At 36.9% G+C, this 23,502-nt stretch overlaps 2 protein-coding genes across 3 annotated transcripts; both read left to right on the plus strand.

The window, feature by feature from the left end:
* The first annotated feature begins 1,055 nt into the window (after positions 1-1,055).
* Positions 1,056-6,388, plus strand: s100a11 (S100 calcium binding protein A11). Its single transcript, XM_066675236.1, has 3 exons — positions 1,056-1,173; positions 2,057-2,214; positions 6,120-6,388. The coding sequence occupies exons 1-3, from the start codon at positions 1,134-1,136 to the stop codon at positions 6,252-6,254; spliced, it is 333 nt and encodes a 110-aa protein (XP_066531333.1). The 5' UTR covers positions 1,056-1,133; the 3' UTR covers positions 6,255-6,388.
* A 3,328-nt stretch (positions 6,389-9,716) lies between these two features.
* s100u (S100 calcium binding protein U) lies at positions 9,717-22,380 on the plus strand. Of its 2 annotated transcripts, XM_066675904.1 has the most exons (4): positions 9,721-9,865; positions 15,868-16,008; positions 16,279-16,411; positions 18,706-22,380. In XM_066675904.1, the coding sequence occupies exons 3-4, from the start codon at positions 16,292-16,294 to the stop codon at positions 19,048-19,050; spliced, it is 465 nt and encodes a 154-aa protein (XP_066532001.1). In that variant the 5' UTR covers positions 9,721-9,865; positions 15,868-16,008; positions 16,279-16,291; the 3' UTR covers positions 19,051-22,380. The 2 variants fall into 2 exon arrangements, with proteins under 2 accessions (XP_066532000.1, XP_066532001.1); XM_066675903.1 differs by lacking the exon at positions 15,868-16,008 and having other exon boundaries at positions 9,717-9,865; positions 18,706-22,379.
* Positions 22,381-23,502: the final 1,122 nt, after the last annotated feature.

Genomic DNA, 23,502 nt, shown 5'->3' on the forward strand with positions numbered 1-23,502 from the left:
ATATTTGATATTGTACCTTTTATTTGTCTGGTTGAATTTAGATTTAAAACTACCCCTGCATTTAATTAATGGACTATAACATTTATTAACAGGAAATTAAGCAACTTTATTTAATACCTCACCAAACTGAGGTATAAAGGTCACTTGAAGAGGTTAGCATGAAATTGTATAGAAACATGATTTTTATTTATTTATTTTTATTATAATTTGCCATGTGTTGTCTAAATTATTTAACAAAAAAGAAACTGTACAAGTGGGATTTTCTTTTTCTACTTTCTAGGAAAATGGCCATTGCAATAAATCCCTGGCATAATTAGACATTTTTCAGTCTTCCTAATTATTCATACATAAATCTAAATTTTTCTAGATTATTTTTCATAGACTAAAAAAGGAAAGAAAATTTTATTTAACCAAGTTAATAAAATGTGTTCTTGATTTTTGAGTGGACAACAGAATTACAGGTAATGCTAACTTTTTTCAAATGAGAGTTTAATCCAGGGGTCCTGCCAGATTCAGATGTTACAGTGTAATCAATTTTTAAATGTCAATATAATTTGTCTTGTGTTTCCATAAAAATACAATATTTTGCCTAAGCACTTTTAATTCACATATCAGTTATACCACACTAATGCATAATATGCCCAGACAGAGAATTAGGCCTCTATATTTTAATTAAGTGGGGGTTAATTGAGTTTGGACATTTAGCTTTAGGTAGTGTTTAACCTTGTGGACAGGTTTATCAGGTCATACGTATATTCTCAATGCTATTATAGCGCTGTCAACAACCTGAGTACAAGCTGCGAAATAATGAACCTGTTAACGTTTTTCAGAAAATGCATGCTGAGACAATAAAACTGCATCAGCATTCATCATTAACATACATTTAGTTGGCCTCATATTTTACCTCTGATATATAACATCTGTTAAACTTAAAATATCTGTTAGAAGGACTTCACTTAGCAGGCACATTCCATGTTTGTGTCGCCTGATTTGCAATGGAAAGATTTTAAAAACCAGATAAGGGCATTTGTGGAATCTTGTGACAGGGAAGTGCGATTTTGTTTGGGAAAATTCTTGTTTTCCGCTGAGCTGTGGTTTAGGGTGAAGGGAATAAAAGAGGAGCCTGAACATACATGGATCGTGTCCACATGCTTCTCATAGCACAACACTCAGGTACAGTGACTTTTCTTAAAATACTGATATTTATTTTATTGCTCTTATTTATTGTGCACATAAAGTGATATTGGGTGGCACGGTGGCGCAGCAGGTAGTGTCGCAGTCACACAGCTCCAGGGACCTGGAGGTTGTGGGTTCGATTTCCGCTCTGGGTGACTGTCTGTGAGGAGTTTGGTGTGTTCTCCCTGTGTCCGTGTGGGTTTCCTCCGGGTGCTCCGGTTTCCTCCCACAGTCCAAAAACACACGTTGGTAGGTGGATTGGCGACTCAAAAGTGTGTGTGTCTGTGTTGCCCTGTGTACACTCCAGGGTGTAATCCCGCCTTGCGCCCAATGATTCCAGGTAGGCTCTGGACCCACCGCGACCCTGAATTGGATAAGCGGTTACAGATAATGAATGAATGAATAAAGTGATATTGTTGAAATTGTTGTTCAGTTAAATACATACCAACTTAATAGGAGAACTAAAACCAACTTTTAGTTAAAAAACATAATGTATGAATAATTCTTAACAATGACAATGTATTTTAAAGTACAAATATTTTTAAAAATGCATTTTTTTAATTGTCAGATTGAAATGCAATCACTAAACATAAAAAGGTTTGCATCTATTTAAAGACCTATGTATATCCGCTATCCGCATTTGTTATGATGCTACATTGTGCAACTGCTGTAATGGTACTTCTACTTAAAATGTTTTTTTTTTTTTTTTTTTTTTGGGTGGGGGGGCTTCTCTTGAGCCAGTAATTTGCTACAACGCTTGCAATTCACTATGAACCAAATCTGCTGTTTTTCCACACTGGTGATTGCATTTCAATTTGTCACCCATTCCACCCCATATAAAATCACAGTAATTACAATTTGTCCTCTTGTCTTTTTCTAGTCCATTTTAAACCACCAGTTCCTCTCACAATGGAATGTGCTATTAATGTGCTTGTCAGCCAGTTTATGACTTATGCCGGTAAATCTGGCTCCTCACAAACCCTTAGCAGAGATGAATTCCAAAGCCTTGTGACGTCTGAGCTCCCAAACTTCATCAAGGTCAGATACTCTTCTCCTACACTGACATATTGGTTTTAGTAGTGTCTTGTATTTATCTTGTCCTGCATGTAAATGTGCAATATAATTACTACTGTAATTGACCATTGGATCCATTTTAATTAAACAAAATCTTAAGCTGGTGTTACAATTCACGACTTTTAGCCCGATTTTAAGCACGATTTCCAGTCAGCACAGTCTGTGCTAGTTGGTTCAGGTCTGCAGACTGTAGTGCAGTAGCAAGTGTCAGTCGGGGGGGGGGGGTCGTGTAATATGTGAGGGGCTCCGAGCCCGAATTTTTTGCCTCCAGATCACGTTTCATACCAGTCGCAGCATATCAAACATTACTTTTTTCGTCCCGACTTTCGATGTAGTGTAAATTCTTCACCGACTCAACGTGTCCCTTCAAGAGCCAATGAGAACATAGCACAGAAAGTAAACAGGCGCGTACAGTGGAGCTCGGAGTAAGACGGAGTAAACGGTAAAACTATGACAAAGTACAATACATTACATAGAGCTGGATGCACATGCCACCAAATAACCAGTATTGCCTGTAGGAGAACATGGTGAGCCACAAAACAGGCTGTTGCGGTCTTTGAGTTTTAATCTAATTTTCCATTCCACCTTAAGTGGCGCGGCACAGTGGCTACAGCTACCAAAGTTTCTGAAATGTTTAAGGTTAAATGTAGCCTCAAGTATGTGTTATTCTACAATCTCCAGCTCCCTCTGCAGTGTAGAGACAGGTGCTGACCAAGTCTTCACATACACGACCCAAACTTTTTTCTTTGTGGATCTACACAAGTAACAGTGTAAAACAACCACCACGAATTGCTCATCCATGTTTATGAGTGTTATCTAGGAAACGCGTGTCGCGTTTTCAGTTCATGATTGTGGGGTTGTGTAGTGTGTGTCTGACATTTTTCCACTCTCCATAAATATCGTTAAAAACAGTCATGTGGTGTGAAATACCCAGTATGTTTATAATCTGTCCCTAAATGGCATGTAGTGTCTCTAGGGCTTTAGAGAATATGTGAGTATTGTTGATGTGTCGGTCGCGAACGAACCGGTTCAAAGAGCCGGCTCTTGTAAGTGAACGATGAGAGCCTGTTCCCGTCTAAGACCGAGCCATTTGTTCTAAGGCTTGTCATTCAACCAATCAGAGAACAACAAGCAAATCTGAGACACTTGGTTTTTCTGAATGCCAATCTGCCTTCCAAAAAATAGTTGAAGAAAATGTTAAATCAGTTAAATGTGTGTTGACAGTTGTGGTTGTTTTAATCACTACTGTTGAATGCTGCTGTTTTGCACTTTGCAGAGTATTTGTTTATTTTATTACCCAGAAATGGATGATTATTTAATTTAATAAGCTATTTTGTAATACCTACCTTTTGGGTTCCATTGGCTATATTTCAGAGTTTACAAGTGATTTTTTATTAAGGTGTTTAAATAAAAATCCAGTTATTTATACAATTGAATGTGTGAGTGCAATTACAAGACAGCCATAAAAATAATTGGCCATTGCAAAACTATTTATTATTTTTAATACAATAATATTTTGTCCATATAGTCATGTAAAATGTAGGTAATATTGTTCTGTACCAGTGGAAATAAGTGGTAAAACAAAGAGCCATTTAGGAGCCGAAAGAGCCGGCTCTTTATGAAGAGCCGAGCCAAAAGAGCCGGCTCCCCAAAAAGAGCCGAAATTCCCATCATGTGACGCCCTGCAAAGGCACACTATACAGGGCGTGTTCTCGCCTTGCGCCCTGTGATTCTACCACGCAGCTATACATCTCTACAGACCGGAGAGTAGCATAGGAGTGGCATACACAGGAAGTAGGCAGATGTCGGCAAGTGGGAGGTTAGGGTTAGGGTAAAGGATAGGTAACTCCCACTTGGAGTTGTACCTCCCACTTGTAGGTGCCTCCTGCCTGCAGAGATTACCTTCTCAGTGATTCCGGCAAGGCTAAGGACACATCGTGACCCTGAACTGGATAAGCGGTTAAAGATAATGAAAGTATAAAAATCTTAAATATACAGTGCCTTGTGAAAGTATTCACCCCCTTGGTATTTTTCATGTTTTACTACCACACAACCTGGAATTAAAATTTATTATTTGAGGGCTTGCATCATTTCATTTACAGAACATGCCTACAATTTTGAACATTTGATTTTATCTTTATTTTGAAGCAAACAACAATAGGACAAAATAACAGAAAACGTCAATGTGCATAACTATTATTTGCACTTTGTAGAGCCACTTTTGCAGCAATTACAACTGCATGTTGCTTTGGATAAGTCTCAATGAGCTTGCCACATTTTGCCACTGGGAGTTTTGCACATTCCTCAAGGCAAAACTGCTCCAGCTCATTCAAGTTAGATGGTTTCCACTGGTGAACAGCAATATAGACTAGGCCATTCCAATACATTTACACATTTCCCCTTAAACCACTCTAGTGTTGCTTTAGCAGTATGCTTTTGGTCATTGTCCTGTTGGAAGGTGAACCACCATCCCAGTCTCAAATTACTGACAGACTGAAGTTTTACTCAAAAATATAATATAGTATTTAGCACAATCAAACTTCCCCTGAACTCTGACCAGTTTCCCAGTCCCTGCTGCTGAAAAAATTCCCACAGCATGATATTGCCACCATGTTTCACTGTGGGGATGGTGTCCTTCAGGTGATGAGATGTGTTGGTGTTGTGCCAGAGGTTTAGCATTTTCTTTGGTAGCTGAAAAGTTACATTTTGCTCTCATCTGACCATGTACTCCATACATTTGGGGAGTCTCCCACATGCCTTTTGGCAAACTCAAAACAAGCCTTCCTAATTTTGTCTGTAAGTGAAGGTTTTTTTCCGGCCACAGTTCCATAAAGCCCAGCTCTATGTGAGTGTACAGCTTATTGTGGTCATATGGACAAATCTGTGCCCAATGATTCTTAGTAGGCTTTGGACACACTGTGACCATGAACTGGATAAGAAGTTACAGACAATGAATGAATGAATATTTATTCATATATTATATAAATATGAAATCATGAAATTAAATTTGAGTTGAAAAATTAGTCAATTTTCAATTAATCACTTCTCAATTCACAACTCATTCACAACTCTCAATTGTGCACTCTGCCTGTACAAACTGAAATCTATCTATCTATGTATCATTACACTTATATAGCGCCTTTCTAGATACCCAAGGACACTTTACAATCCACACTGCTCAGAACACTCAATCCACACACTGGCGAGAAGCGGCAGCCAAACACACACAGTGTACTCTCGACCAGGAATAACTGTCCACCTGGAGGACTGCATCGGGCACTAGGATTTCACCCAGGACAGAGTGCCAATCCATATCTAGGCACACACACATTCACTCACACATACACACTCATTCACTCACACAGCAGGACAGTTATTAGACAGAAGCCAGTTCACCTACCCTCCATGTTTTTGGACCGTGGGAGGAAACCGGAAACCCACACAGACACGGGGAGAACATGGAAACTCCACCCAGATGGGACTTGAGCCCAAGAAATCTATTAAATGAAATAGAAAGCTCTGGAGCAGCTGCATGGGAGCATAAGGTCACCACTCTCTGTTGATTAGAGGGGTGTAAAAGCTGATGCCCATTAAAAAAAATGTCCATCAACCCTCAAAAGATTTTAGCCCACCCAAATAATCCAAAAGTAACAAAAAGTAGTTCTCTTAACAGGAACTCCCTGTAAAGTACACATTACCACTTGATGGTTCTATTGGTATTCTGCTGCTAATCTATGTAGTCCTCTTACATATGTGGAACACAATGTGTGGTCTAAATGCTTATTTACATAGTTTATTTTACACTGTTTTTTTAAAAATAGTATTGAGGTGTAAATTAATGCCTCTATGTCTTGTCTGATTACCTGCAGAATGCCACTGATCCAGCTGTGATTGACCAGCTCATGGGTTCACTGGATGAGAACAATGATGGTGAACTGACTTTCCAGGAGTTCTGGCAGCTGATTGGCAAGCTGGCGAGCAGGCATTGTGGGTACAGCCAATAAGGTTGCAGGGAATATATGTGGCAATTTGTTTTAAAGGTGCAATTAAAACAACCTTAAAGTGTTCAGTTAACCATTGGCTAAGGCAGGTGATGTGAAATAAAATAACCTACTGTTATATTCCTAAGTTTGTCTTGCTCTTGTCCTTTTATGGAACCAATACAGGATCATAAATATGGTATATTCCACAGTTGTAAATGTGTCATAGGCAAGTATATTCACACTTTAAACTGTACCCTCAGGATTGCATTATGCACACTGTCTCCTGTACATCCCTGATTTAACAGCAACTGTACCCCACCTCAAAGCCCCTGCTAGCAAACACACGTCCTGTTGCATGGCCGCACAGTTAATGCCAGATTTTGGGCTAAATCACATATAAATGTGACAGAGCCCTTTATAATATTGCTTACCATTAGATCTTCAAAAGGGAATTCCACTGATATATTAAAAATGCATTATTAATATGTAGACAAATCATTGTTCAATATTGACGTGATGGAAATGTGTCAGTGTGTTGTGCTGTTAAAATTGGATCAGGCACAGCAGTACTACTAGAGTCCTTAAACACTTCAGTGTCTCTGCTAGACTGGAAATATTCAACTAAATCAAAAATGTCTGGATGCTCATTGAAAAACATGATTCATTAATATAGTTAGAGGGAAATACTGCTGGAACTCTCATGAATGAAGCTTATAAGCTTCACTATACTCATGGAATTTCATACTCCCATACACTTAGCCAATTGCTCATTTGTAAGTTATGCAGTGAAATGTCATTAGCACAGGGTTCACAGCAGGTAAACTGCTTACCAATACTCATGTCCTAGCCAATTGGGCAGCTCATTAAAAATGTTTTTGTCAGTTGTGCACTCATAACGTGCTCCAGCTGTGGGTATTTTTTATATATTAAGGCCCAGTTGTTCCCAAACCTTTTCATAATTTTAAACACATACATGTATTTTTCTTTCTTACACCAGAGGAATTTATTTTAAACACTGTAATTCATACAAAATTATTTTGTTTTATTGAACAAAAGAAAAAATGAAAAATCACATTTACAGTGGGCCCCCTTGGCAATTGTTATGCCCTCCGCTTTTGGAAACACTTGTTTAGCCTGTATGTTTCAGCAAGCCAATAACGTAAATCTTGAAGGCTGTCTATGGGGGAATGTATAGTTTACATAGTTTAGATGCCCTGAGGCTCAGTTAGAATCTACTATGCTTATGGCTGTGGACTTTGTATCCTAATCAAACACAATGCGAGGTGTGACACAGGAGTGACTGAAGTTGACATACACCAACACAGACAGGTACAGTCACACATTACAAGGGCGTTGCCTCATCTACTGGGAAATACACACATGAAAAACACAATAGATATACCCCATACCCCATAGATAATGTAGTAAATGGTGGAGAATTACCAGGATTACCACCTGCCTACATCATTAGTCTCAGGGAGGATTTTTTGTTCACTATACAAATAGAAGCACTGTACAAATAAAAGTTAACTGCATAGAAGAATGCTATTAAACAAGACTCTTATGGTTGGCTTTCACAAAGGGATACATTTCTAATAAAACAATAAATTGCAATATTAGATAGAGCACCCATGATGGATAAAGAAAAGGCAATTGTGCTAGGGACCATGGCACAGAATGGTGCTTGTTTATCAGACCCCCTGCAATCATGAGTCCTTATACAGATCCTGACACAACTACCGTGTTTCCCCGATAGTAAGACACCCCCGATAGTAAGACGCAGTGTGGGTTTTAGGGGGGTCGGCTAATGTAAGACGTACCCCGAAAGTAAGACATAGTAAACTGTACGTTGGAAAAATATAAGCCATAGTACCGGTACCTTTTGCTGCATTAACTGCGGGATGCGGACGGATCTGGAGCGGAATGAGCGGAGGGATGTGGAGGCCGCGGGAGCAGCAGTAATGTTGTCCGTGGTCCAACACGCAGCCTCAGTGCCCTCATGTGCAGCCGCTGGTGGCCGCTCTGATTGGCATGGCCATGGTTGTCATGGAATAAATCTGTTTTATCTTCCAGTATAACATATTCAAACTGTTCGTTCTTACCGTTTTTCATTGTTTTACATGTTATACATGGAAATACCGTCATGATACGGTTGTAACAAGACATTCTTGGCACTTGCTTTTATAAAACTGTTTTATGGTGAATACCATACTGTTCAGGTTGTTAATAAATGTTAATTTTATGGTTAAAACAAAAATCGACATTTTTTACCAATATAAGACATACCCCGAAAGTAAGACATAGTGGGACTTTCGGGGGTAAAAAGAATGTAAGACACTGACTTACTTTCGGGGAAACACGGTATCTACCCATTCATTGGGAAATTAACAAGCCATTGACCACAGCAACATGGAATAAGAGAGGTGAAAGCAGAATTGTACTTTGGGCAATAATGATGTATGAAGGTGTCTACATAGACTTTACATCTTCCTACATTTGTTCACTATGCTCAATGTCTTTTATTGACAGACTCTAATGGGGCCAATCCACGGTTTCATATTCCATGTCCTGATTTACATATGTGCTCTGCCAGAGTCCTGTATATCTCAGCTCTATATAGCACAAAATGGGTACCTGAAAAAGATATAATCCCTTTCTGTTCTTGCTTAAAATTATGTGAATTTCGACTAAATTTGATTAACATTTTATCCATCAAGACTAATATACTCTGTTGGGTCAAGTATGAACTGGAACACGAGTTGTTTTTAGAGACCTGCAAAATCCAATATAAAAACTGCTGTATAACGCTCCTGTAACTGTTAAAGAACCATTTATGTATTTAGTGTTCATGGTTCTGTATTACCACTACCTTTAATAGAGAACCCCTAATGAAATATTTTTAAGAATGTGCCCCAAACACATGGGATCTTTGTACTTTAGTCTATTAAGCAGGTAGCATACGAATGTGGGCCATGTCTGGCAAAGATGGAGCAGTGTTGGCCCACTGTCAGTACTGTGAACTGCAAGTGAACCCAAAGTAGCCCATATAGTGAAAATGCTAATTTGGCCATATGTCACAAAACCCACTACGGGCCATGGTAAACTGAACGTGAGGCTAAAGTAGCCAAAAAAAAAACCAAAAAAAAAAAACATGTGACCTTCGTGCTGCAAGTGGTCTGCATTCAATGTGGCAAGTGCGCTATGAAAATGGGGTAAGTGAGTGAAACCTGGACCAGAATAATTTTGCTATCTGGGATATACTGTAATCACACCTGTGGCTCTTCAGTTCTGAATCCAGGGCAAACTGGAATCGAACTACAAACGCTAAAAGACCACGTTCCATAAGAAAAACGACAAATGAAATTCAAATAACCTATATAAAGTTGTGTTTTTTCCCCAGTTGAAACGGTGCCATATTATAGCTAAAGCACGTCCCACATTTCGTCTCCACTGGAACACGCCCTCTGCCCCTGTAAGCAAGGAGGAAAACAGTTAAAACGGAGAAAAAAATCACGGAAGAGATTCTGTAGCCATTCGAGTTTGACAAGTTTTGCTTAAGAGAAAGAAAGAGAGGGAAAAGCTGAGCAAAGCTGCTCGTCGTGTAGTCTTTGATTCGAGTTCTGTTTTTTACGGTAAGTCAATTACTTTAACTTCATCTTCAGCTTTTCTCTGCAAGTTTTGCCATCGGAACCGCTCAAGCTTCACTTTTAGCGCCACGTTTTACATTTCACACACACACACAAACTAGCCCTCTCACACAAACAGAGGGAGAGAACGTTAGTTTTCATGCATTGTGGGGGCATTACATGGACCTCCATTAATTTTGTGGTGACCTATTTTATTCATTACCACTAATAGCCTAACACTTGAAATGGTATGTTCTAGATTTTGTTGACCCATGGGAGAAAAGAGCACACAGTGCGGGTGTGTAAATAGATTTGGGTCTGATATATGCTTGGTGTACATACTCCCACGTCCGTCCAAGTGTGCTGAGTTTCTCTGTCTTTCATCTTCTGTCCCCACAAAACCAAAGTCTGACACCAAAACATCCCTGTTTTTTCTTCACTTTATTTATACAGATCTATTTAAGGCTTAGGCAGGTTTTCTCAAAGAGGTAGTTTAACATTTGAACTGTCAGCATTCATACATTTATATGTAGTACTTTTTACAATACATTTGAAACATTTTCGGGCATATTAATCACAATATAAAATAATAAAACAATTATAGGAAAGCTTAATGAAAATATATGTTGTTGTTACTGACTTTTTGCATCTTTTTAAGATAATGTTAACTAATATTGTTGAAGTGTAATGTTAAACGATTAAAAAAAGTGTCTTCTAATGAGGTGTTTCATTATTCTCGTTTATAGTATAACAAATCATTTTTTGCCATTCTTAACAAATCTGCACATCTCTATGGGTCATTTTCATCATATTTTGCATATTTCTGAATAGAAGACAAACGTGCACTCAACTCAGCTACACTTGTAACGTACAGAATATTGTTGTTATCTGTTATGTATGTGTTAATGTTACCTTTTCATATGTGCAATTTTCACATTCCCTTAGCACTAATTCACCCCACACCAAGTCAGAATGTCCCCACTGAACTGACAACTGTCTTTTTAAAAAATGGATAGATGGATGGATGGATGAAAAAGAAAAAAGGTTTAAAAAGTTTAGAACCATTTTTTCTCCATGAATATTCAGATAGGATTCCTAAGACCACAGTACACATTTCCACAGTGTTTAAGCTTTAGCCCAAAGAGGGTAAGGTTTTTTTGAGTCATAGTTCTCTCTGCCGGTTTCTCAAAGAGTAGGCTTCATCCTGAGACTGGATATGTTGATCAAACTTTATTTTCTTTGTGGAAATTGAGGATCTGTGTCTTTTTAAGTCAATTTGTTTTCCAACACGTTTACTAAGATGGGGTGATCTAAATGCTGCAAATGATACACCTGGATTGTCCTCCAATTCTCTCAGAATGTAGGCTGCATTTATTGTCTGTATATGAAGCATCCTTTGTATTAGAACAGCCTTTAATTAGATAAAATCTGACCACTGTAAATCATAGTAAAGGTCTTGGCTTTCAATCAGAGAGGTTTTTTTGTTTGTTTGTTTTAGGGTTTTTTTCCCGATGGTGGGTCCAGAGCCTACCTGGAATCACTGAAAGCAAGGTGGGAGCAGACCCCCTTTTTTCTGGCCAGAAAATAGACCTCTGGACATCTGGCTGGTGTATTGATTGTAAAAGATACAAATTCATTTATGCAGTAGAGCTACACATCTGTAAATACTATACTAACATTACTGTTTATCAGTACAGCTTTGCCAAAATTATAATGATTCATGTTGATGAGTGCAGTCCTATGTCTTTATATGGCCACAGTACAATAAAAAATAATATTAGATATGTTGTTTAAATCCTGTTTCTGGAAATTTTGGGATATTTCAAAAGTACAATAAAGCTAGAATCTGTGATTTGTTAACTCTATAAACCTTCATGGAACTGATAAGGTTACAAAATCTTCCAGTGTATTTTCTGACCAAATTGACTGTATTTTTTAAAAATAAAATTATAAGTTGCAGACTGTAACGCACACCTTTACCCTAAAACACTTATTTATGATATACTGACACATAACCACTCTGTTAGTGAGTGTTTGTGTGAGCCTTAATTCATTCTGTGAGTGTTTGTATGAGCTGTCTACATTTTTCATACTGGAGGAACAAAATAATTAGAAAATAAGATGGCTCTACACTATTTAGAAGCATAGCTGGCCAGCTAACAGGCCCTTGTGGTTAAGCACACCACATCAGATGATTTTTCCAATGAACTGAGTTCAGATCACACATACCTGTAAGCACAAATTCAAGTAAAGTATTTTCTGAGTATATCAACTTCCTTCCTTTCGCTTTTAACTTTGTGCTAAACTCACAGCTGTGGTGGGCTATTGGGCTTGTGTTTTTCCCCACCTCATCAGTCATTGAGCTCCCATAGCACCCCTACATGTGGCTCTCTTAAATGAACATAAATTAACTCTTTGGCATTGTACTTAACTTAGCCAGACACAGAACAGCAATTTGACACACCACATACGTCAATTTTGAAATACCATCGTCATTTTGAGATATTGTTCACATTTTTAGATACCACAGTATACAGTATTACCATTATTCGTCCCAACCTTAGAGTGAGCCCTGGTTCTCTCTGTGAGTAAGTGTTTGTGTTCTGTTTGGTATTGTTCTGTTTCTGTCTGTGAGTGAGTGGTTGTGTGTGCCCTGGTTCCTTCTGTGTTTTATTAGGGCCTGGTTTGCTCTGTAAAACAGTGTTTGTGTCCTGATTTTCAGTGTGCAAATGAAGCCTTAGTTCTCTCTGTGCATGTCTGAATGAACCTTAGTTTCTTATGAGAGTTTTGGTGTGATCATTGGTTCACTGTCTGAGTGAATAACTGAATATTGGTGAGTGCGTGAGCTTTTTCTCTCAGTGCTGCAAAGTAAACAAGCCACTCTCAGTGAGCCAATGTGATGTTGACATAGGGCTGTGTGGTCACTGCAGTCTGTGGTCACACTCCTCCAGGTACAGCACAGGACGCTGCTGCCTTTATATGCAGAACCAACTTTGTTTCTCTGTAAATATTTCATGACACCAGGCGGCTCATGTTCAGGCTCAATCTGTATCATGCACTGAAAAGAAACGGGAGCCTGTCAGGGTTCATATTTAATGGTATGCTTCAGGTTTTGTCTTATTTTGTAATATGTAGCTGTGGCTGGGAACCAGTTCCATTACCTCAGTTTCATATAGTAAAGCACAATTTTGATGGAATTTTTGCATACAGTTAGGAACATTTTGTACAAATATATATGAGTGGTAACATCCCTTTTTTCGTAAAATATTCTTTCATTTATTTGTTTGTTTGTTTGTTTGTTTGTGATTTTAAAGAATCATGTAAAAAAGGTTGTCTACCAAAGACAAAAATATTTTATTCATTCAAAGAACCATTAATAAAATTTTTTAGTTGTCATGGTTTAGTATATAATCATTCATTTGCAATAGTAAAGAATGCTTAAAGAACAGGTTTTAAATATTATAAGTACTACTGAATGTTTCTTTGACTTTTTTACAATTATTTTTTTGGTTTATATAAATATTATAGACAACATTCTTATAAAATACACTACAAGTTTTCTGGCATGGAGACTTTTATGTAACAATGCAAAGAAACATTTTTTAAAATACAAATTTTTGCCTTTAGCACAGAAACCTCAAAAAACAAATTTCTTTTTAAAAGGTGTACCATTTTAACCCTCTTTATATTTGGTGCTATTTTAATAATTCATGTTTGGTTTCATATTACTTTGTAATTAATTACATGTTTAATTTTATTTAGATCTGTTTACTGCTGACTGCTTGCTGCTCAGAATGATCCTGCTGCACCAGGATCATTATTTTACACCTACAAATTTAGTTTTGCAGTTTAAGTTATTTACTAATGTCCAGCAGTGCTAAACTTTTAAGCCACTTAACCCACTTCTGCCGGGCTTTGGCCCCATCCACCAGTAGCCCTTGGAATATCCGGGTTAGAGGCCAAGACTTCAATCATTTATGTGACTTTACAACTGTAATATCAGTCGTGAGGTTGACCACCTATGGGTGTAGGCTTCAGCAAACTCATTCAGAAACAACCAGACAACAGAAATGCGTTTGTTGACAGAGTTGTTGGAGCTTTAGCTGTACCATGTTTGTAGGACAAGAGTCCATTGTTATATTGAGATGGAGCATGTGTGCAGTGATAGTAATATAGATAAGTAATGACAGTGAAACTATACACACAGGCAGCTTCATGCACTCTACACCTGACAATTCACGAAGCTTCAACAGCCAAGGTTTCATTCATAGTCATGGGTTTATTAGATATATATGTATAGTTATTTGAACTTTATTGCGATATATATCATGGTCTATAAAATGGAAACTAAATCAGGATTAGTATTATGGTAAATAAACATATTATCAGTAAATTGAATAAAACACAGACAGTTTAACACAGTTTGCCAGCATCAGCTAAACATTATATATTTGCAAGGTACAATGAGTCATGCTTCATATGATATTTTATCAAGTATCTGTTGCAAGATTGCAACTGGCAAAAGTTGCCAATTCTATTATAGCCTATATCAACATAGTTGTTTTAATAATGTGTAAATTGAAATTTAACCCTTTACCGCACAGCTGGTGAACTAATTGTAGATGATTTAGACCAGTCAGAAGCAACCAGACACCCATGTTGTGTGACATATCAACAGCTATCACAAAAGCAAAATTGGACCTTACGCAATAATAATAAAAAAAATAAAAATAAACAAATAAAATGCTAATGCAGTTGCAATGATCAGTAGGATCACAAACAATTTCCCAAAATTATTGAACCCTAGTTAATAAAATGATGTTTTGACAACAACAGTGCCTAGACAGCAAATTAATAAAAGCTTGTGGTTTACAGTCAGTAGTGTACTGTCAGTGGTGTGCTATGATGGTATTATAGTGGTTAGGTTTAATAGTAGAGATCTAGAGAGTCATTTCCACTGCCGCATGCCAGAGACTTGCGTATTCCTGACAGTGTCCTTGCTCCTCCGTAAAAGTGTCTATGAAACCAGATACTTTAATAAGCAAGTAATGCCCTGACTCGCTCTCTCTGTTCTTACTCATTAGTCTAAGAGCTATGTTTCCTAATTGGTTACCATGTGTACATGTACTTATTACTGCTGATTGAGGTGAAGAGGCTAGGGTGTGTATGTTTGTGTGTGTCGTGCATGTATCCATTTATTTACTATATACCATGTTGTGTCATGTGTAAACATATAATCCAAGATCTCTTTCAGACTGAAGCATACTTTATTTCTGTTTTTATTTGTTACACATTACAAAGTAAAAAATACCTAGTCTAAGACAGACAGCAAAGTTTCATTTTTATTGACAATTATGAAGTAGACAACAGTGAGGCTAACATTCTTTTCAGGTTGCAATGATTCACATCAACAGCAATGCATGGAATCTCTATTCTAACAAGTCATTGTCTGTTGTTTTCATCTGTGTTTGAATCATGCATTCTTTTCTGCTTTTCATGTGTGTCATGTTTGTTGGAGAGATACTAGAAGTAATTAGTCAGCTTTCCTGCATCTTGTTCTGTGTGGGTTTATTTTCCTTTGCTAGCAGCAATGCAGTCTAGCAGCTATTTGGATTATGGGACTTTTCTGAAGATTCCAGAATACTTAAACAACCTCCATAATCACTTTGATTAATTTGTATTTCATCATGATGTTTTCAGACATTATAATAGGAAGATTCTGTGCTCAAATGAATGGTTTTAATGTGAATATGATACAAGATTCAGTTTCACATAATCAAAGCCGTCCAACGTATGTAGTGGTGAAATATGTATGTGTTGTAATGGAAGACAAAAGAATAGAGCAGACAGAGAAAGATAAAATGAGTCACTGATCAAGAACAAAAGAGACTGTGTAGGTAACAGTGATGTTGTGGCTGAAGATAGAAAGAGAACAAGTTCAGAAAAAGATGAAAGAAAAAGAGTTTGGGTGTTGATAATTCCTCAGGTAACACGAACCCACTGTGCAGTTAGGCCTTCAGGAGATCAGATGACCTATCAAAGATCAGGAGAGCCATTGTGACGACTTGCTCCTCTCTCCTCGATTCCCTTATCTGCAGTCGACTGTCAGTTCATAGCCCCAAGATTTCCACTCTCCATTCAAAGCATAGGTACATCCAGCAGATTACTGATGGAGTTTAAATACCTAATAAGTACTAAAAATGGCTCAGAAACCAAGTATTACATTGTATTTACCATAAATTAAAGACAAATAGTGATGATTTTGACTATGATTATTTTTACATCCAATTAATGAAGTTACCAGCTTTCTGTAAACATCAATATAACATCCTCTTTTATGAATTTCATTGAACCACATATGCAAATATTTCAAATATACCAGTCTCATTCTCAAACATCTTTCCTTCTCTTATATGCAGATTAATAACAAACATGGAAGGGGCCATCAAGACAGTAGTGTCAGTCTACCTGAAGTCAGCAAAGGGCAAAGAGAACCTTGGAGGGAAGGACTTCCAACACCTTGTGAAGAATCAGCTGAAGAACATCATGACGGTTAGGGACTTGGCTAGTTCTCTACAAATATGATACTGAAATAAGGCTGTTCAGTTTAGCGCTGCAGAGTTTTGCTCATTATAAAATTAGTTTGATGACCATTATAAAATGTTCTTTGAAGGTGCATATGAAACAAGATATTCACATTATTTGTGTATTTATATATATGTTTTATTTGTTATAGAGTTTCATAGTGGGTATGGGGTGGAGGTGGGGGGCTTCTTATAAGCTAAGCTTATAAGCCTTATGTATGCCTCAGAGGCACGTATATACTGAGATAGGTGAGATAAAACTAACTAGCTTAGATCATTGCAGCTATTTCAAATGGAAATGTAAACACCACACTCATTTGCTTATGTTTAACTGCCTACTTGCTAAAACATCAGACAACAGTCTACAGTGGAAACATTTTAAATTATTTGCCATACACCCTCAGAAAAACCATCACTCATGACACTCAAAGGTACATATTCATTACCTTTAGTTAGGAAACATACCTGTAATATTATTCTATATATTAATTGTAGATTTTATGTTGCATTGCTTCCATATGCCTCATTTTATCTCTACTATGTTTAATTTTGGATCTATTTTACATTTTTAATGAAAGCAAATATTCACCTCTCCTTCTAGAGAAGAGAATGTAGTTTACCTTTGGTGAACCCAAACCACTGCTGTAAAGGTGGTCTTTTAAAGGTACACTCTCAGAAGAAAATGTACAGTAGAGGTACATTATTTGCCATCAAAGGTACAAATAGTGTAATGTCACTTTAAAGGTACATTCTCAGAAAATTTGTCACTGTAGTGGTATCTTTTGCTGTCTCTGTGGTGGTACCCTCAAGGGTACATATTTGTACCTTTTAATTAGGGAACATAATTGTACCTTATTTTATTATAATTGTAGATTTTAAATTGTGTTGATTTCATATGCTCCATTCATATCTCCAAGACTTATATTTTTTATATGACAGTTCTATAATGAAAGATTACAAACATTTATCTCTCCTTCTGGAGAAGAGTACCTTTGAATGTACTCTTTAATGTACCTTTTGCTAGTACGGACCACGCCCGTAGAGGCTGAAACGGGGAGGCGAACTCAGAAGTCTTTTGGGGAAGAGTTCAGGGCGGCTCATGAATGCGTATGAAGCCGGACCCCCTTGTTGGATAAATGAATATGAGAAAAGAGTGGAGGCGGGAGCGAGTTTAAAACAGGAGGCTCAGTGGGCTTGATAAAGGCCTAACACGGCTCCGAATATGGGGATCAGCAGGAATGACCCAGCGCGGAGGAGCGAGCTGACGTTGTGAAGCAGTCGAGTCGAGATCCGTCTCCTGAACTAAATGAGGCGAGTTTGTCTGACGCGGAAATGACGTGAATTTGCAGGGTATATATAGGGCTGAGAGGAGGAGTTCGGGCGTGGTCCTACTCCCAAAATTATGTTATTAGCATAACTTCACTTAAGGAACAAAACTGGACTTTTAAACACTGTTGTACCTTTAAAGGTACATTTACACACCTCTACTGTACCTTTTTTTGAGAGTGTACAGCAGTGGTTTTAAAGTCCAGTTGTTTTCCCTAAAGGTTCATTACCTTCTCTTGTCCAGAAGGAGAGGGGAGTATCTGTAAAGTTTCATTATATAACTGTGTAGCATAATATAAGTCCTGGAGATGAAATGGGGCGTATGAAATCAACACAATTTTAAATTCTAGAATTATAATAGAATAAGGTACAATTATGTTCCCCAAATAAAGGTACCACCACAGTCACAATTCTTCTAACAGTGTACATTTACATTATTTGTACCTTTAATGACAATAATGTACTTGTACAGTACCTTTTTTCTGACAATGAATATGTCTGGTGGGTTAGGTTTTTCAAAAGACAATTTTATTCATACATTTTTGCTGTATTTCTAACTTTCTGATTTCAATATTAAGCCAAAGAATTCTTTACAATGGTCTACCTTATTTCACTATGCTGTACTCTGACACCACTCAGCTAAATTCTTAGGAAAAAATGTAAACAGAGTAATGCTTAAACAATACACTGTAGGATAAACAATGATAGTGATAAGTGGCCAATGGAAGTGTGTAAATATTGGTGTGGTTATAGTATCCGCCTAGAGCGTGTTGATAATTCAGTTAGTTTAAGGTGGAAAGATGCTCAATGAAGAAACACAACTTTTAAACTCCTTTTGTTTTGAAAAATATAACATCCTTTCTTTTGAAGATGAATGTTTTTTTAATGGCAAATTACACATATCTTAGTGTCAAAGCCTTTATTTTTTTCATCTAGAACACGGATAGTGCTGATGCTGTTAAGGAGATGCGTCAGGGACTTGACTCAAACCAAGATGGTAAAGTCAGCTTCCAGGAATATATGACTCTGATTGGTTACTTGGCACAGTCGCTCAGTCATCAGCGATGCAACGAGAAGGAGTCGCCGCCTATGAGTTCATCCCAGGAGACAAAGGCTGAAGCCCTGGCTGTGGCAGAGGCAGTGCCAGAAGTAGAGAAAGAACCAGAGTCCGTAAAAGTGGAGGTAGTAGCCCAAGTTAAGTGTGAGGTGGAGGAAGTAGAAGAGATGGAAATGATCACAGCAGAAGCAGAAGGGGAAGCAGAAGCAGAGGAGACCTCGTAGGAGATTCAGCCACTTCATGCAAACTTCTCAAAATATCCCATACCACAGGATATTTGTTTATTTCAGTCTCATATTTTTAATAATGTCTTAATAGTATTTTAATATGGATCCTACCAAATTTGGAAAGCACTACATCTCTTACATTGTAGTATAAAACACAAAAATATTGTAGATGACAATTTGTATGGATCTGTATTGTATTGTATTCATTTATGGATTTATATTAACACTACAGTATAACACTGCATTCCAAACATGGATCCCTAAAGGTGCCAGCATGCTTACTACTTATACCCCAATATGCCCACCATTGACCCACTGACGTGCATGCTGACCCTATCACTACTTTTTGTTTTGGTTATTTTGGTCACATCTGGTTGCTTGAAATGCATGCTAACACTATTTCACTATTTCTTCTGATGACATGACACATACTGTTAATAAACCACTACATTTGAATGATGCCTAATTTGCATGGCAATAAAAATATTGTCTTTAACTCTGCAGTTTAATAGCATGTGTATTTTTATGCTTTTTCACCTCTTTCAGGATTTTCAGTGGTTTCGCATCTCAAGGGTATATTTAATGTCATTCTAACAAAGCTTAATCTCTTTCCCTCTCCATGGCATACCTTTTTTTTTGGTTTTTCACACATGGTCTCCACCACACATTTACCTTCCTCTCTCACTTAGCTAGCTTTTGTCTAGCTTTGTCTCAAGAACTAGTATATCAGGTGAGCTGTGTCCTAATAATGACCGGGACTTAATAATTAAGAACCTTTGGGATGGAATCCACACCAGGGGATTCATGTGGCCCCATGGGAGCCCAAAATAGCTGTACAGCATTGGGCCACTGACCCAGGGAGGCCCCAGAATAGCCAGGTGTCCTTCACATAATGTGTTCTATGTATGATTAACAAGGTAGAACTGGAAACAATGTTATTCTAATTACAGGTTTTGTTTTGGAGATTTCACATTTTACCATTGTTAATTTTATTAATTTGTTTACTAAGTGATGCTTGTTGTGGCTTTGTTCTGGGTTTCAGGTAGCCAGTCCATACCAGGCTAGTGTTATATGTGCATATAATTATTTTTGATGAATTAGTAATGTGAATTATTACTGCCCAACAATGATGAAAACCTGTAATCAAAACTCATTTTAGCACAATTGTAAAACTGTGAAATTGTGTATTAATTTAATGGGAACTAATGTTGTTGGAACCCAGGAGAGAACTCCAAATTTAGCTCTATTTCTCTTTCTCATTCTGTCAATATCTATGCAACTAAAGAGGGCATTCCTTCCCTTGTAATTACATCTATCTTTTTACTTGGATGGCCCTGTTTTTTGGGCAAGTTCCGTTGGCTATAATAACATAAATATCAAGCATAATTTCAAAAACCATGTTTATCATATATATGTTTGCATATACATATAAATATGCTTACTTTCAATTGCCTGAAAGTAATTTATAAAGAGCATGAAGCTGGATCATTTGACTGCTTACACTTTAAATCCAGTTTGAACCAGTGTATTTTTAAGAATGTGTCATTTTATTTGTATTTGATGCTTATCACTGTTAGTTTAATCTTAGGCAAGTCAAAGAAATTCCCTGTAACTTCTATATAAATTTCACAAGCATGGAATAAACTCCAGTATAAATAGTAAATTCTGTGCAATATTACATTAAACATTAAATATGTACAAAGATTAACATAAGTACAAACTTTTTTTATCATTAGTTCTCCTTGGTTAGCCCTACTCATGTTTTCTCCCATCCCATTGACACGTGGTCTACACGTGTACATTTGTATGGAGCCTGGAAAACACATGGAGGCAGATCATGTTTATATTTCAGCTATGTAAAACCACCTGCACGGCTGTAACTGTCTTGTTTGCGTTTGGCATGTCTGTCTGTGTCCCATGCCTGGTGACGTGCGGCTCCATTACGTTAGCATTATCAATGTGCCATCACTCTGAAAAGCGATATGGGATGCCACCATACCTGCCTCCCTTGGGTAGGTAGCAGCACATTAAAGTCTCTGCTCACGCAGTACTTGCCATGTTTTTAATCTATCGAAGCCTGGATCTGCCAAATAATATTAAAAAATGATATAAAATATTTTTTTTTAAATACTAAGTAGAGATAGTATACTATCTCAATATATTGATGTAGAATCCAAAGAAAGTGCCTATTAATCTGATCTGAGTAGACAGCAAAAATCTTTAAGGAATATATTTCAGAGAATAATATATTTAATAACTTCGGGTAGATAACTACTGGGAACAAATAAACAAGCAAAACGTCCATCTAGCTTGCTCAGAGGTAAATATGTTTCAGTGTGGTTTGATTTGAAAGAACTAAGTTAATAATCTTTACATTGGTGGTGATAAGAGGAAGACGTTTGAAATATTAAAAACCTCTAGAAAATACCTCACAAAAAACTGTAAGTCAATACAAGTTTCACAACAACAGATTCATTTAAAGTAAAAAAAAAAGGGTATTTAAGTCCTATGGACTGTAAACAATATTCTTTGTAATTTTGCACCAAATCTTTAGCACAAAAAAGGCAGCTGATAATGTCAAAAATGTTAAAAGCAGCAAAAATGGAGATAAAAGATTTTATGTAGTGAAAGTATGCTGAACTTACATTTGTAAAGACCATCCAGACTTCATAAGTAGCAGCATTGTCTATGAATTCCCCTAGTTTGAGGTTCCATGCTGTAGCTGAATTTAGTATTTGGCAAGGTTTCTGTGAGTCTCTCCAGAAGGCATAATTTCATTTCAAACCAAATGGAAAATAGGTGCAGTTTAAATGCAAGTGTAGCCTTTACTCCTTCTGCTGGAGGTGGACTTATAAAGGGTAAAAATGTGTTTGGGTGAAATGAATAAAAAATAAATTTAATATTAATGAAGACCACAAGTCCACATATGCTTGACATTTTACAGGCTGATTTTAAAAAGCTGTAGATCATGATTGGTTTGAAAACATCATTGATGTCTTAAGAATTTTTTTAAATAATTCAGTAATATTAAATTGATATACTACATTGTTTGAACAACTGTTCTTCACATTGTGTGAAAATTCCTAGGAACAAAATCTTTTTATATTGACTTCCACCTTAAGAAATGTTTTCTTTCTATAAATTTACTATTTTGCAGATACATGTTTTTCTTTGGACAGCAATGATATCCTTTAAATTCCCAACTCATAGCCATTCCACTGAACTATTTAAAAGTTTGGCAATACTCAAAACATCATCTCTCTTCTCAATGCTATATCATATGAATGATAAAAAGTGTTTCCTGATGTATAAAATGTCTATATAGCCTGCAATAAAGGCCTGAAAATCAAACTCCACTGGCTTGTAAACTCTTGCATCATGATGCAATCAAGAGTGGGGCAGGAGGAAAGGACGAAAGAGAGAAGGGGAAATAGAAGCTGAGAGAGGTGTACAGGGGGAGGGAGGGAGTGGAGAGGGCCAATGATATTTAAGCTCTCCAGATACTCTCTCCTGATCCATTCCTCCACTCTCCTGCTATCTATCCATATCTCACTCATCGTCACAGACAAAGGAGGCTCTTCAGAAGCACTCAGGTAAGATGGACAGCTTAGAAGTGAATTAGGACTCTCTTTGACATCTGTCCATCAGATCAATTGACTTGTCTTTGTTTTTTTTAATATATTTTTTTCTTTTGGATTGTAATAATTGATCAAACTGATTCTGTTTGTCTGTGTGCTTATAATGAAGTTACAGACTTACTTTTTTCTTTTTATCTTTTTTTTTTTACTAGAGGAGTTTCTTAAACCTCCATTATTTCATGGGAATACATTACCTTAACTGTAAGGTTAATGTCAAGTCATGATTAATTTTGGAGTGAAAACTGGAGGCCATGAAAAGGATAAGAAAAGAAGTATATAATTCTTTTAATGGGTGGTCATAAACTCACAGTTTATGAAAAATCCATGTAGAATGATTACTGTTTAATAGTGACATGAATATAATGATGCTTTTATGACACCTATGAATTTTATTAGCAAAACCAAGCATTGCAATCAATACAAACTATCCATATTTTAAATACAGAGAAATGTATTCATTGGAACACATCATCGCTATCCCATGAAAAACATGTATCTCCATTTTTAGTTTGCTACATCATTTGAAGAAAGCAGCTGTTTTTCATTTTGTGTAAACATTTCGTAGGATCAGAATGCCTCAGAATAAATAAAATTCTTTTTACATTGGCTTCCTCTGAAAGTTACGGTTTTTCCCTTCTCCTTTAAAGTTGCTCTATTGGAGATATATATATTTTTTCATGGGACGTTCACAATACACTATATCAGTAAAACCATGTTTCATTTACTAGTACTTATTCTAAAAATTAATTATGGGAAGGTGTTTGAGTGATGTTATTATGGCTTACTCATAATAATTGTGAGGCTCCTTGGG

This window comes from Hoplias malabaricus, chromosome 6 (genome assembly GCF_029633855.1).
Source record: "Hoplias malabaricus isolate fHopMal1 chromosome 6, fHopMal1.hap1, whole genome shotgun sequence".
In the NCBI taxonomy this organism is placed as follows: Eukaryota; Metazoa; Chordata; class Actinopteri; order Characiformes; family Erythrinidae; genus Hoplias; species Hoplias malabaricus.